The 12,954-nt window shown below is 46.5% G+C and overlaps 5 protein-coding genes across 5 annotated transcripts; 3 read left to right on the top strand and 2 right to left on the bottom strand.

Annotated features, from left to right (window-relative positions):
• Positions 1-2,503: 2,503 nt before the first annotated feature.
• DFL_008470 (uncharacterized protein) lies at positions 2,504-3,819 on the top strand (the record flags this gene model as incomplete). Its single annotated transcript, XM_067638209.1, has 4 exons — positions 2,504-2,528; positions 2,611-2,998; positions 3,080-3,368; positions 3,436-3,819. 4 exons carry the CDS (start codon positions 2,504-2,506, stop codon positions 3,817-3,819), a joined length of 1,086 nt encoding a protein of 361 aa, XP_067486119.1.
• A 390-nt stretch (positions 3,820-4,209) lies between these two features.
• On the top strand, positions 4,210-5,021 carry DFL_008471 (uncharacterized protein; the record flags this gene model as incomplete). The annotated part of the gene is made up of 2 exons (XM_067638210.1): positions 4,210-4,274; positions 4,337-5,021. 2 exons carry the CDS (start codon positions 4,210-4,212, stop codon positions 5,019-5,021), a joined length of 750 nt encoding a protein of 249 aa, XP_067486120.1.
• A 140-nt stretch (positions 5,022-5,161) lies between these two features.
• DFL_008472 (uncharacterized protein) lies at positions 5,162-6,125 on the bottom strand (the record flags this gene model as incomplete). Its single annotated transcript, XM_067638211.1, has 3 exons — positions 5,162-5,626; positions 5,698-5,744; positions 5,819-6,125. The coding sequence occupies 3 exons, from the start codon at positions 6,123-6,125 to the stop codon at positions 5,162-5,164; spliced, it is 819 nt and encodes a 272-aa protein (XP_067486121.1).
• Positions 6,126-6,676: 551 nt separating this feature from the next.
• On the top strand, positions 6,677-8,971 carry DFL_008473 (uncharacterized protein; the record flags this gene model as incomplete). Its single annotated transcript, XM_067638212.1, has 2 exons — positions 6,677-6,966; positions 7,051-8,971. The coding sequence occupies 2 exons, from the start codon at positions 6,677-6,679 to the stop codon at positions 8,969-8,971; spliced, it is 2,211 nt and encodes a 736-aa protein (XP_067486122.1).
• A 395-nt stretch (positions 8,972-9,366) lies between these two features.
• DFL_008474 (uncharacterized protein) lies at positions 9,367-12,629 on the bottom strand (the record flags this gene model as incomplete). The annotated part of the gene is made up of 3 exons (XM_067638213.1): positions 9,367-11,502; positions 11,563-11,819; positions 11,882-12,629. The coding sequence occupies 3 exons, from the start codon at positions 12,627-12,629 to the stop codon at positions 9,367-9,369; spliced, it is 3,141 nt and encodes a 1,046-aa protein (XP_067486123.1).
• Between the last annotated feature and the right edge of the window lie 325 nt (positions 12,630-12,954).

Consider the following 12,954-nt stretch of genomic DNA (forward strand, 5'->3'; position numbering starts at 1 on the left):
ATTTATAGTTGCAAGTTGCGATGAGGGCACATCATGGCCACCATCAGTTTGTGTAACCAAGTTAACAACGCAGAAAATATCACATTTTTCGACCGGAGATCAGCACAAAACAACATGTAGCTACAGTATCTTCGTGAATTTGATATCTCCGGGATTTTAGGAAAGATATCGATCCTTTAGGCTGAAGATTGCATTTAATTGGGTGTATATTCAATGAGTTGAAAAAGTTTACAAAGGACAATTTCGGCGAACGGATGAAATTCCATCGCTAACGATGGGATATAGTTTGGTCTTGAAGGTTTAGCGAAGAAGCCTGCAGATACCGGCCAGCCGGCCTGGCCGTTTAAATACAAGATTTTACCCAGCGAGAAAGGATGATAAATAGCTCCTCTTTGCTCCCGTAAACGAATCGTTTTATCATCACAGTTAGGGAGATTTACAGCACACAATTGTATATCTAGGCGCTATATTAAATTTATCCTAATCCCGTACCCTAATCTCCACTTTTATTCAAATTAAGTATAAGTATAAGTGTGTGTTTTTTGTTCCGAGAGCTGAAGAGAGCATAAATAACCTACGCCTAGTCTCATACTACCTTAGAGCCGGCGCGGAATTTAATTTTTCATCATGTTATCGACAGCAGCTGTTGGTATAACTTCGGAACGGACACACCCATAGACTCCGAATCCCGCTCATGCATATGGCATTTTCCCTCTAGCGTACGTAACCGCGCCCCAGCTAACGTTATGGTAAACAACATGAACGCGTATTCATACAATCCCAAAAGTCGATTATATCCTTATTTTCAGGTTCGCAAAAGATTCGGATTGGTTTTTAATGCGCTTATCTAAAATAAAACCCAACAAACTGAAAGGCCTGATAGCGGGCCCGAAATATAGGGCCGTTCGGACACCGCGAGCTCCAGCTCACCTTAGAAGTTTTTCTCTGTTTCCACTGCAGGCTGCATTGATTTCCAGGCCACCAACATGAGACTTCAGTCGTCCCGCCTAGATCCGGCCGATTTAAGTGGACCTCTGTATTCTCGGTAGTTACATCCATCAAAAGGTTCTATTCACACCAACCTTTTCTAACATCGCAAAATTAAATATCGGAATCAGGTCCCTGTAATGAGGTGAGGTGTTGGGAAACTCCAAAATACAACAGCCGCTTACCCGATTCAGACATGTTCAACGGCGGCTTAGCGAGCAGTGGCACCAATTTTAGTACCCATTACTCAGCTTCTTACGCGGCCGTTTTGCAATATACGGTTGGGACAAGTCGTCTAAAACGTCAATGGCATCAAACATAGATAAATTTTACAGTGGCTTACAATCGGGCCCTGCAAAGCCATGTTTTTGTGATATTCCTTGGAGTTTCCTATGTGATTGCATACGAATTCGAATTCTCATAGATATGAACTGCAAGGGACAGATTCATCGTTCAAGCTAACGTAATTAACGTTGAGGATTGGATTATTATTAAAGCAAATCTGAACAATTCCCACTTCGAATTCAAACGTTTTAAACTTGGCACAGTCTATAAGACTACATTAGTACTAGCAGATTTTAGGATTAAGCTATGAGAGGCTCCCGGTATCCGAAAGCAATCGTCATATACCTGGCAGTGTAAAATTAGCCTTCAAGCTTCTTTCGCCGGACTATTCCCTTGGGCTCCATAAACTCGAGAGCCAAGTAAATTAAGCTACAAAGTAAGCATACCCTAATAAGCTAGCCCATAGCACTGCTTGCGGCTCGAACATACGTCGTGTGCCCACTTCTCTACTTGTGGAATGTGTGCTTAGAGTGTGCTTTGGACTATGAATTTCTTCACATGAGCAGCTAGTGCTCGTAATCCGAGTGCAAGTATAAGCGACTCCTACCAACCTTATGATCACATAATGAATGAGAGCAAATAATATGAAGTATCTGGATGCGAGCCAAGGTTCTCGCGCCACTGACAATTCGTCGTCCTCGATGTTGTGCCTCTTTCACTAGGTTTGGAGCCCCGGTGCCTGTATATTGATGTATGGAATCATGCACTCTCACATCGTGCCCCCTCCCCGGATATCTATTAAAATTATAAAACGTAAACGCTCAGATCGTACTTGACCCATATCAATGACACTCGACCAATTACATATTACTTATTTTATTGAATATTCGAATACAACTGAAAATATAACATTATATAAACTGCCTCTCAAGAACATATTTTTTCGATCTTCTTCACTTATGAAATCTTCATATCGAGACACCAAAGCAAAGTGTAATTGCAAACAGAGTCGGTTGTGTTTCTTCTACAAGTGGAGCTGCAGCTTTCTCGGACTCACGGCCTATCGTTCTTGTCATCATCGTTAAGATTATAAACTTCCATTCATTTATCTATTCGCAAAATCATTTTATCTTATTTCGAACCTATACCCAATATTGTTAGTGTCTTTTTTGGCCAGTGTTCTTTTATTGTATGGGATTGTTCTCGGAGGAAGTAGTCCTCACTCTCCGCCATGGGGTTCAACTGTTCTAGCTATGGTAAATTAGATCCCTTCCCTTTCCTCCTATTGAAAAGGTTTTCCGATTACTGACACCTCAACTAACCCCTCACTCCCTCCAGACTTCACCAGCCCAGACTCTAAATCTACATTTCTCTACTGCCCATCCCTCCCAGGCGCCATATTATTCGCCATAGTTTTCGGTCTTTCCACACTTGCCCACATTTTCCAAGCCTTCTACCATCACAAATGGCGTCTCTCATGGGTCATAATCGTCGGTGCCGCCTGGGAAACTAGCGCGTTCGGACTTCGTGCTGCAGCCACACAAAATCCAGTATCCGATGCCCTTGGTATCCCGTCCAGTATTCTCATTTATCTTTCTCCCTTACTTATCAATGCGTACGCGTATATGGTACTCGGGCGGATGGTGTGGTATTACCTTCAGGATAAAAGAGTTGCTGGTATCCAAGCGAAACGGTTGACTGTTATCTTCGTATGGTTGGATATTATGTTAGTCTTCACCATTTCTCGCTCCGAGATTTCTTAAGACCTTTCTTCCTTTTTAAGAACTGGTTATTAATGATCCTGCAGTGCCTTCTTCGTCCAGCTTACTGGCGCCTCTATGGCCTCCTTTCGGGATACAGACTCAGATGCGACCGAACAAGAGAAAATCGACGCCGCGAACGCACAGAAACTAGGACTTAACATCTACATGGGCGGTATCGGATTCCAGCTCTTCTGGATCCTTGTATTTTCAGGCTTCGCATGGAGATTCAGAGTAAAAGCCGTTATGGAGAGGAATCAAGGCTGTGGAATTCATCGGGATTCGAGCTGGAAGCAGATACTTATTATTCTTTACTTCACTTTACTCATGATCACGGTTAGTTCCTTTTGAAACTCGTCTTTCTCTCAACTAAGAAATCAGACTGATTACCCGAACCCTATAGATCCGAATCATCTTCCGTCTCGTCGAGTTCTCGGGCGGCTCCTTCAACACCAAACTCACAACTACAGAATCGTACTTCTACGCCCTCGAAGCCACACCTATGGCTATCGCTTGCGTTACTTGGAACGGTTTCCATCCAGGTCGCTTCCTCGTAGGCGCGGACAGCGAGTTCCCACGATTAACCCGAAAGGAGAAGAAAGAAATCAAAGCGGAGAAGAAGAGACTTAAGGAAGAGAAGAAGTACGCTAAGAAAGAAAGCAAACAACGACATAAAGAGTGGAAGCAGGAATCGAAGAGAATGCGAAGGCGAGGGACTGATGAGTTGGAGATGGGTCCTCTGCAAGGCCCTCCGACATATCGAACTGATGATATTGGCCCAGCGTAAGGGTGTGTGGATGGAGATTCTCAATGTATTGTAGGGGGAATTCTTAGAGGCGGTTGGGTTGGTGCATATTTGAGGTAGAGTTGAAGATAGGTTCAACCGTTTAGATGTTTTCAGAGCGAGTAATTTTTATCAATTTTTGTTTACAAAGGAAAAATTGAATATTTCTAAAGTCCCTCCATTCACCGCAAGGCTTAAACATCTTATTGCCAATAAATCTGATATGACTTCATGAGATTAATGTAGGTGTAGCTAAAGGGCACTCGGGTCAAACGAGGACGTTGCATTTTATGCGTTGTCAAGTTCCATAACCCAAATCTCTTTGCGCAAAGTCGGCCTGGTCAGCTTAAACGGTCTCAACCTCCAGGCATTCGCATAAGTTATACTTTCACAATGTCCTCTTCAGACCCTCAAGATGAGATGCACCTAACCCCAAGTGCCCTCGGCACAAAAGCTCAGTAAGGGATTTCATCTTCCTAGATCCATCCCTAGCCAATAACTAATCTGATATAAAAAAAAGCTGGGACTCCCTCTATGCACTTGAACTCACAAACCACTCCTCCAATCCATCGGATATTGGCACAGTATGGTTCTCAGACTCTGATTGTGAGTTTCGGATATATCAATACTTGACCTCCGACGACCTCTCACTGCCCCCCGCCACAACATTTTTGGACGTGGGGACTGGAAATGGACATTTACTGTTCTCTTTACTTGAAGATGGAGATTTTGAAGGAGATGGAATGGTCGGAGTTGATTACTCCGAGGGGTCGGTAGAATTGGCCAAGAATATTGCAGAACAAACACCGAATGCTGAGGGTGTGAATTTTTTGCGATTGGATATTATAAAGAGTTCTCCCGAGTTGGATTTCTTCGGATCGCGGGTTGCCGAAGAAGGTGGATTCGATGTGATATTGGACAAAGGGACATTCGACGCAATATCGTTGAGTGATGAAGTTCTTGATGATGGATCTGGGAGGAGGATATATGAAGTATATCCAGAGAAAGTGGCGAAGTGGTTAAAACCCGAAGGAGGCATTATGCTAATTACCAGTTGTAACTGGACCGAGGATGAGCTCGTAAAAAAGATGACAGTGGATGGAAGTGGGCTTGAGATGACGGGAAGGATAAAATACCCCGAGTTCACATTTGGAGGCAAGAAAGGGAGTACAGTGTGCACTGTTGCATTTCGCAGGAAGGTGTAAGGTATGATACCCATGCGGGTTTAGAATGAGAATGAAGCTCGCTAGATGATTTCATGTATATACATAAACGCTCGCATTCGCCGTAACAGATAATATGCCTTATCCTATGCTCCATGCACGATCTCAAGACTAAGTCCCCATCACGAGGACTTTTTCTTCAATGTCCCTATGATCAGCCATCTCTTCCTCTCTATTACGTCCTCTACACCCCTATCAGCCTTGTATTCTCTCTCTATACCGTCAATGTCTCGCTCTTTGATGGTATTTATGTCGAAACTTTTCACCGCAACATCCCAGAAATTTGCCATCTTTTGCCGTCCTGTATGGAGTCCTGCGACAACGATGACCCTAGACGTCGGGCTATCGTCCAAGAAGTGTAGCATGCTCTTGACTAAATTCTCGTGCTCCCAGGTCATCCATAATGTATCCGCAGCTATTATCCTCGAGAAGGAATGTGCGTGCTTCTTCGCTACTTCTTCATCAAGCTCTCCCCATGTATGGCCGTAAACTTGGATATCCGAAGAAACGAACTTTGGCTTGTTGAGAGCGATGTTTGATGTGATATTTGCGAGAATTTCTGGCGCAGGATAATCCGTAACCACAATCTAAAAGTTCATGGCTGTGATATTGGTATCAGTCCGTCGCCTTTGGGGAGGTTGTATAGAGGATAACCAACATTCTTGGCCCCGGAGATAGCTGATATTAAGCTAGGTAGAGCGGCACCTTAATATATTCTTCTTGATTAGTTTTATTGCATTGGTGTAATAGATGCCTTCGGAATGAGTAGTTTATCATACCAGCTCCAAGTTCGAGTACAGTTTCACCCTCGACATTAAGCTCTCCGGTTTCAATCATTCCTGCAACCTCGACACCGGCATTCCACAGATGATGAGAAAACAAACTTGTTTGATCCTTCTCTACATCTGCTAACCCAAGCTTGATTTCGCCATATTTGGGAGAAGCATAAGTCACATAGTGGCCTGGCTCGCCGTGCTGGTTGCGCACGTCGTTGAAAATTATCGCGAGAGAGGATTCAAAGATGTCTAGATCCTCGGGCTCTGAGGTTGTCCCCGAAGATACTTCTGATATGCGATCGGTGAGCATTGTAGCGTCGCAGACGGTTCTAATTGGTAATGAAAATCGAAGTCCCCAGACTAGCGGATACTATTTGCTAATTGCTGCCATCGGCCATCACGTGTGTGGGGCTGCCGCACCGTCTACATCGACCTAACCCAGCCGAGCTTAGTCCTGGTTTTTTGTTCTCTCAAGATTCGTCTCTCTCTCTTAACGCCGAGATCTACCGGACTTAAACAAACCATCCCTCCCCTGAACCTTAGCTAATTCGATTAATTCATCAAAACGTAATTTCGCATAACAGCCGGCTTTGAGCTAGTCAGAAATAGCAGACGAGGCTCGAGCCGAAATGCTTCTGCTTCTGCGGGAAGAAAGGCTGGCCCTGGAAACTTCGTCTCCCATCGGGTCGTAATAAAGGATCAAAGCTTACGCGGATGACAAGCTGTTGAGTTCATTCATGCATTCAGGGGACTTCGCCACCCCTTTGTCTCCTCATCCCCATCCCCATCATCATCATCGTTACAGCCGTCATCTTTCGACTTCCATCTTCTGGATACGTACCATCTCCACCGCTGTCCACGATGGCACTTGGTTCCAGCGTCCTGTCGGCAATAGCCTTTGTCACCATCGCCATCTTCGTGCTCCTTCTTATACGCTTCTTCCTACCCCTCCGAACTACCCCTCAGTACCTTCTCGTTCCCGTGTTCCTAGCCTTGGTTATCCCGTGTTCGATTGTCGTCCTTGTGCCCATCGATCTGGCCAGTAATAGTGGTCTGGATGGCGGTAGTGGCAATAGAGGAGTGGTTCTACCACATAGGGTGCTGCTTGTGGCCTGGAGAATAGCATACTGGCTCAGCTTTGTATTAACCTGGTAGGCTCCCTGCTGCTGTTGCTCCTGCCATGCTTCCTGTCATTGTTTTCTCCTTCTTTGACATCAACTAACACCGAATTCAAGGGCCATTCTTCCCATTCTTCAGTCGTACCATGCATCCGGACACCGGGATCCGCAAAAGCGCTTCTCAGAAGCCCTGCGAGAGAACATCCGCTATCAGATCATTATGCTTACACTTGGTATCATTGGTCTAATCTACTTTATCGCGACTAATGGCTTCAACCCCGAATCTATCAAGTCGCTTGTTATCGCACTGTCCTACTGCTATGCACTTAGTTTCGCCGTCTTCCTTATGGGCCATGGCCTTGTCGCTATACCACGGAACCTCTGGCGTGATGCTTCGGTTGCGGCTCGTCTCCGAAGACTCCATACGAAAGCTCCTAAAATCCACGATAACCTTGTGAACGCGACTGAAAAGCTCGAGGAACTCGAAAGGGAAGTGCTAGCTATTCGCAAGAAGGCTGCAGCGCCTTATACGGCCCCAGAATTCCGCGAATGGATCGAAGAGCTCGTCGACAATCTTCAACTCCCCGAATCCAACTCTGCTTCTCCGTCCACGGCTCGTCTAGACCGCTCCCGCTCCCGTTCTCCAATACCTGCAGTAATCTCAGAACAATACCTGGCCTCGCTTACCCGTAAACTACGGTTAGCATCCAATCGCCGTGCCCGTTATGCCGCCGAATGGGATTCTCTCGTCCGTTCTGCGGCGAATACTCAGGCTGTCCTCGACTCAGCTGCCTCGAAACGTCTAACTTTCCGACCCGACCCTCACAGCATTACCCCTCGCCTTCTACAATCGTTACCTATGGTGTCACCGTACGGACGACACCTCCTCTACACCTATGTTGTTCCTCAACTCCGCCGCTTCCTCTCTATATTCCTATCCGTCGCATCGGTATTCATTGTTTGGTCCGAAATCATCAACATTGAGCCGTCATTAAGCGATAAGCTCTCTATAGTCGGGTACAGCATCATCCATCATCCAAACTCACCGAAAGGAAGTGTTGGTTTCGCGGGGCAGTGCATATCCGCCGCATGGATTACATATATGTGCATAGCAGCCTATAGCACTATGCGGACTGTGAAAGTATGGGGTGGATACGCTCTAGTCCGACGGAGAACCAGTGGTAGCTCGGCATGTTTCTATGCCAGTTACGCTTGCAGATTGACGGTCCCGCTCAGTTACAATTTTACGAATTTCTTGCCCAGTACGATTGTGAAGGAGAGCGTGTTTTATGATTTCTTTGGACGATCGATCAATCTGACGAGGATCGGACAGGGGTTTTCGGAATGGTTTCCTATATTGGTTTTGATCCCTGTGGGGTTTACGTTGTTTGGGTTTTATGGGAAGGTTAAAGGATGGTTTGGATTTGGGGGTGGGATGTTAGAGGAGGATGAAGAGGACGAGCTGGCCTTGGGCGGCGGATGGAGATATGGAAGAGACTTGATTGAAAGGGAAATCGGTGATGTTCCGGGAGCTCCTGCGGGAGGCGCAGGGGCTGGACCGGCGGAAAGGTGGAGGAGCAGGACTGTTCCGGGAGCGGGCGGGGATAGCAACAGTGGATTACTCGGTGTGGAAAGAGAAGATACCCATCTATCATCGAGATACCTGTCGCCGTCTAGGCTTCTTACCGGAAGCCCGCGGCCTAGCTCACCGCAACAAAACCCTTCATCCTCAACATTACCCACAAGACCACCCTATAGGCCGCCTAACAGAAGAATCGATGATGAAGATGAAGATGAAGATGAAGAAGGAGAATCGGCAATTGGAGCGTTTTTCCATCGTGTCAAGAACACGATTGATACAGCGACCGATACCGGTGAGGGCGGTCGACCTAAGTGGATGAATGATATTGGAGATGCGTTTACGAAGAAGCCTAGATGGATGGGAAGCGATTCCAGTAGCAGCGGTGGCGCGAATAGAGGACAATCTTCGCGGCCGAAATGGATGACTGGAAATTTCTTTGGTGATGATAGCGATTAGTTTTTTTCGTTTCGTTTCGTTTTGTGGATTAGAATTTTCCTTTCACCTTCGATGTGCATACTGCCTGGTGGTCGATTACAAAAAGCGCATGGAGTTAGATCCCTTTGGGAGGGTTTGGGTTCGTTTTGTTTCTTTGCAGTACCTCTCTGCGTATCGTTTACTGAAGTATTGCTTAGTATTCCTTATGCATCCCGTTGATTTTAGCAACAGACAGGATTGTAATCTTCAAATGCTTTTTTCCTTCATAGTTTCTATCTATAGAAGTGTAAATTTTATATTACATAAAAGTATATACAAAAAAAGAAAGAGAACCCCCCATATAATATCGTACACCTGAAAAATGCGTCGCACATACACTTCTATACCAGACGCTTTGGGCACTTTGGGTCTCATCCTTACAACCTCTTGGGTGTAACCCGTTCATGATCAGGCTCTGTTGTTTCCACCGCCTCGACTAACTTCCTAGCCGTATGGACAAATCGCTGGAACACTACATCGGATATGACGTCGGGGTCTTCATCATCCACCCTTGGTTTTTCGGTTACGGCCGTCTTTGGAGGTTCCTCGACAGACTCTTGATCTTGAGGTTCCGATGCCTCGATTTCCGATGCTGTTTCTTCTTCCTCTTCTCCGTATAAGAACTCTAGCCCGGTCGGTTGCTTGTCGACGTGAGTGTTTTCTTCGGTTTCGCCTAAGGCCTCTAGGTTCTCCAAGTCTGCGTGTAGAGCTTCGCTGGGTTCAGTTTCTGCCAAATTCAATGTCGTTGTGGACTCCGTTGTGACTTCGGGTTCGGTGGTTGCTTCAAGCTCAGTGGTGGCTTCGGTTGTCCCTTCGCTTTCGGCTGTTGCTTCAAGTTCAATATCCACTCCGGATTCAACGGTCTCTCCGGATTCAGTCGTATATTCAAGTTCAGTCGGCCCGGTTCCCTCTTCACCCTCACCAGGAGTCTCTGATCCACCCTCCGCTGCCGCCTTAGCCTCCTGCTCCAACCTTTCACTCTCCAGCCTCTCCGCCTTCCTTTGTGCCCTTCTTTCCTTCTTCTCCTGAAGTTTCTTCCTTTTGAGCTCCTCACGATCCAAGGTTTCAAACACCGGACCGCTCTGCATGTCCTGCACATATTCGTCCCTGGCTCTCAGATCTCTCGTAGCCCTCTCCACTTCCTTTGCCTCTAACTCCATCATTTCATCCATAGCTTTCTGTCTTATTCTCTCTTCTTCTATTTCGTCTTCCCTTCCTATGGTCGTTTGTTCCAGCGGTGTGAGGTATTCGATTTGTTCCTTTGAACATTCAAGGACTACTTCATCGTAACTGCCGCCGGAAGCACCCGCCTCGATTTTAGTATACACCAACACCGATCCGTCAAAGTCAAATGTCGTAGAAGATCTTGTTTCCAACCCCGTGAAAAAGTAATTAACCGGAACGGTCTCAAGCGGATCTGTATATTCGTGCGCCGTAGAAAATGCCGATCCGGAATACTCGTCTTTTGCATCGGGGCCTTCGTATACCGGAGCTATCTTATCAGCATCCTTCACCATCCACTTTGGTATGTCAAACTCCAACATTTCTCCAGCTTCCAATCTATCTTCGCCTAATACATCCAACTTTGCGGTTTTGATGTAATTCTTGACTTGTTTTGTTTTCCCTTCCACTCTTGCCAACGTTCTTTTCACGAATCTCAAGTCGCATGCGTTCCTTGGCATCAAAACGTCGACAATGCTATGGCTCTCCACCGCTGCGACTTTCAAAGCCTGGAGTTCGTTCGTATCCGGTTTAATCTGTAACTCCATCTCTACCGGTGGCAGGAGCTCAAAGTTCTTGGGATGCTTCCAGGGTGAAGGGGAGAATTTTAAAAGAATTTTGAAGTCGTATTTATACGTAACCGGATTGAGGGTTGAAAGGAAGTCAAGAACTTTAGGGACGGAGTTGCAAAGAACATGCGAAGGGTTTGAGGCGAAGAGATCGCTGAGGGATTTCGGTTCACGGGTTTTTGGGAGGGTTGGTGAGGAATGGAGGATTTGGCCGAGGACTGCGCGGTAGGTTGTTTGGATTTCGGCGCCCGGTGGGATGTGGGGTGGTGTAGGGGTGGTGTAGGGAGCTCCCGATTCTTCTGCTGCGGCGGATGTATCTACTTCTTTGGCGGTATTATCGGTATAACCGGGTGACGTCGAAGTATTTGCTGAGAAAGAGTCGAGGAGTGATCGAATATCATTATATCCTACTTTGTCGCCCCGCGCAGGATTCAATAATGGTGTAGAGATGGTTGGTAAAAGGTCGTCTTCAATCGATCCCATCGTTTTCGACCTGGGTGTCCGTATACTGCGCCAGCGGCACCATTCTCGACCACGATACATCCATGGTAGTGTTTGGTCCTCTGTAACAGGATACAGAGCTCCCGTTAGTGGTGAAGTGAGTTTGGTTTCGCCGAGCAAACTGTACATTTGTCGGAAGTGGAGGTCGGTCGAGTTAAAAAGAAGACGTTTTGCATCCAATATATCTCTGGGACCGTATGGTTTAAGACCGTGTAGAGTAAGCTGTTAAGGAAAAAGTTAGTTAACACAGTTGTTACGGGTCAATGGAAATGTTGCTGCTACCTTCTCGTCTTTGATGTCCAAAAAGACGGACGTGAGTCGCGATATACTGGGTATATATGCTTCCGTGACATTCCCCACCCTTAACAGAGAAGAGATATCGACTTCGCTATCGATGATTCGTGCCGGCAAATCCCGTAATTGATGTTCAACGCGTTCAATCCTAGCCTTCGTACCCTTAAGAACAACGGTGTTGGCTTTCGAATTGAGGATAATACGGGTACGGTTACGGCTTGCAAGCTTTTGAAGCATATCTCCGCCTAATAACATACAGATTAGAAATCTTCTGGGAATTTGCAAAGGGTATAAGCCGTGTAATTACCTTCCATCATCATGAAGAAGAGATGCATTCTCTCGAATTTGAGTTCCTTCTCTCTGATAACGTCCATCTCTGCTGCAATTTCCTCATCTATTTGAACACCCCAGACCTGTCGCATGACGAGATTGAGAGCTTGTGCCTTCCTGAGTTTTGATACCCCACCAGCAATATCTACTTCCGTTGTAGAAAGGTAGTCCTTGACTTGGGGTCCTAAGAAGGCGGTGTCAAGGTCTTTGAGCACTTGCTCAAATCTCGATTTAGACACTCGGAGACTCTCTGGTTTGAATAACAAAATCTCATTGGAGACCTCTGCCTCTTCCACCTTGAATTCGAATGTTTGCAATGCCCGTGTGAGGCCATCGAGTTGATCCTTATTCATAGGGTCGAGTTCTAAAGGATCGACGCTTCGACGTTGGGCAGGAGTTCCAAGGATAACAAGCTTAGGAGTGAGCATCTCGTTCGCTTTCCTAGGCGGTGTGGGCTCTGAAGCATCTGTAGCATAATATGCCACAGCCTTGGCGGGGTATTGGAAGCCATGTTTGCGAGACCGAGATGGCAAATTATCTGCCAAAAGTTGGTATCGAAGAGAAGTAGGTCGCCGGCGATCCGGCTGTGTCGACAGCCCACGGAATGAAAGACGAGCTCGACATGAGGAGCATATTCGAAGTGGTATCCGACGAGATGTGAGCGACGAAGCGTAGGAGACGAATGGAGCTGCTCGAGTCGCTCCGGCGGGACAGCGGAGGGGCATAACGAGCCGGGATTACTCTAGCATCTGCAGCAGGTCATGCGCAGCCTTTCCTCGGTGGGTAGGATCTATAGTTCCAAACAGGTTCGTACCGGTCCACCAGAAGGGATATGTCGGAAAAGGAATGAGGCCGGGTTTAATTGTATTCGAGAATTGAAGTTTGAAGTTGAAATTGAAACTGTCGCACAAGAATTTCAAAAAATCGTAGTTTCCCAAAACAGCAGTCGACGCGAAGGTCTTGGCGTTTCCCACCACATCCAACACATCTCTGACTTGTCTTTAGCTGTCCCCTCTGCTCTTTGGAGGTTTCATCGATTGTCGGTAGGAT

This window comes from Arthrobotrys flagrans, assembly GCF_004000055.1.
Source record: "Arthrobotrys flagrans strain CBS H-5679 chromosome Unknown unitig_1, whole genome shotgun sequence".
Classification (NCBI taxonomy): Eukaryota; Fungi; Ascomycota; class Orbiliomycetes; order Orbiliales; family Orbiliaceae; genus Arthrobotrys; species Arthrobotrys flagrans.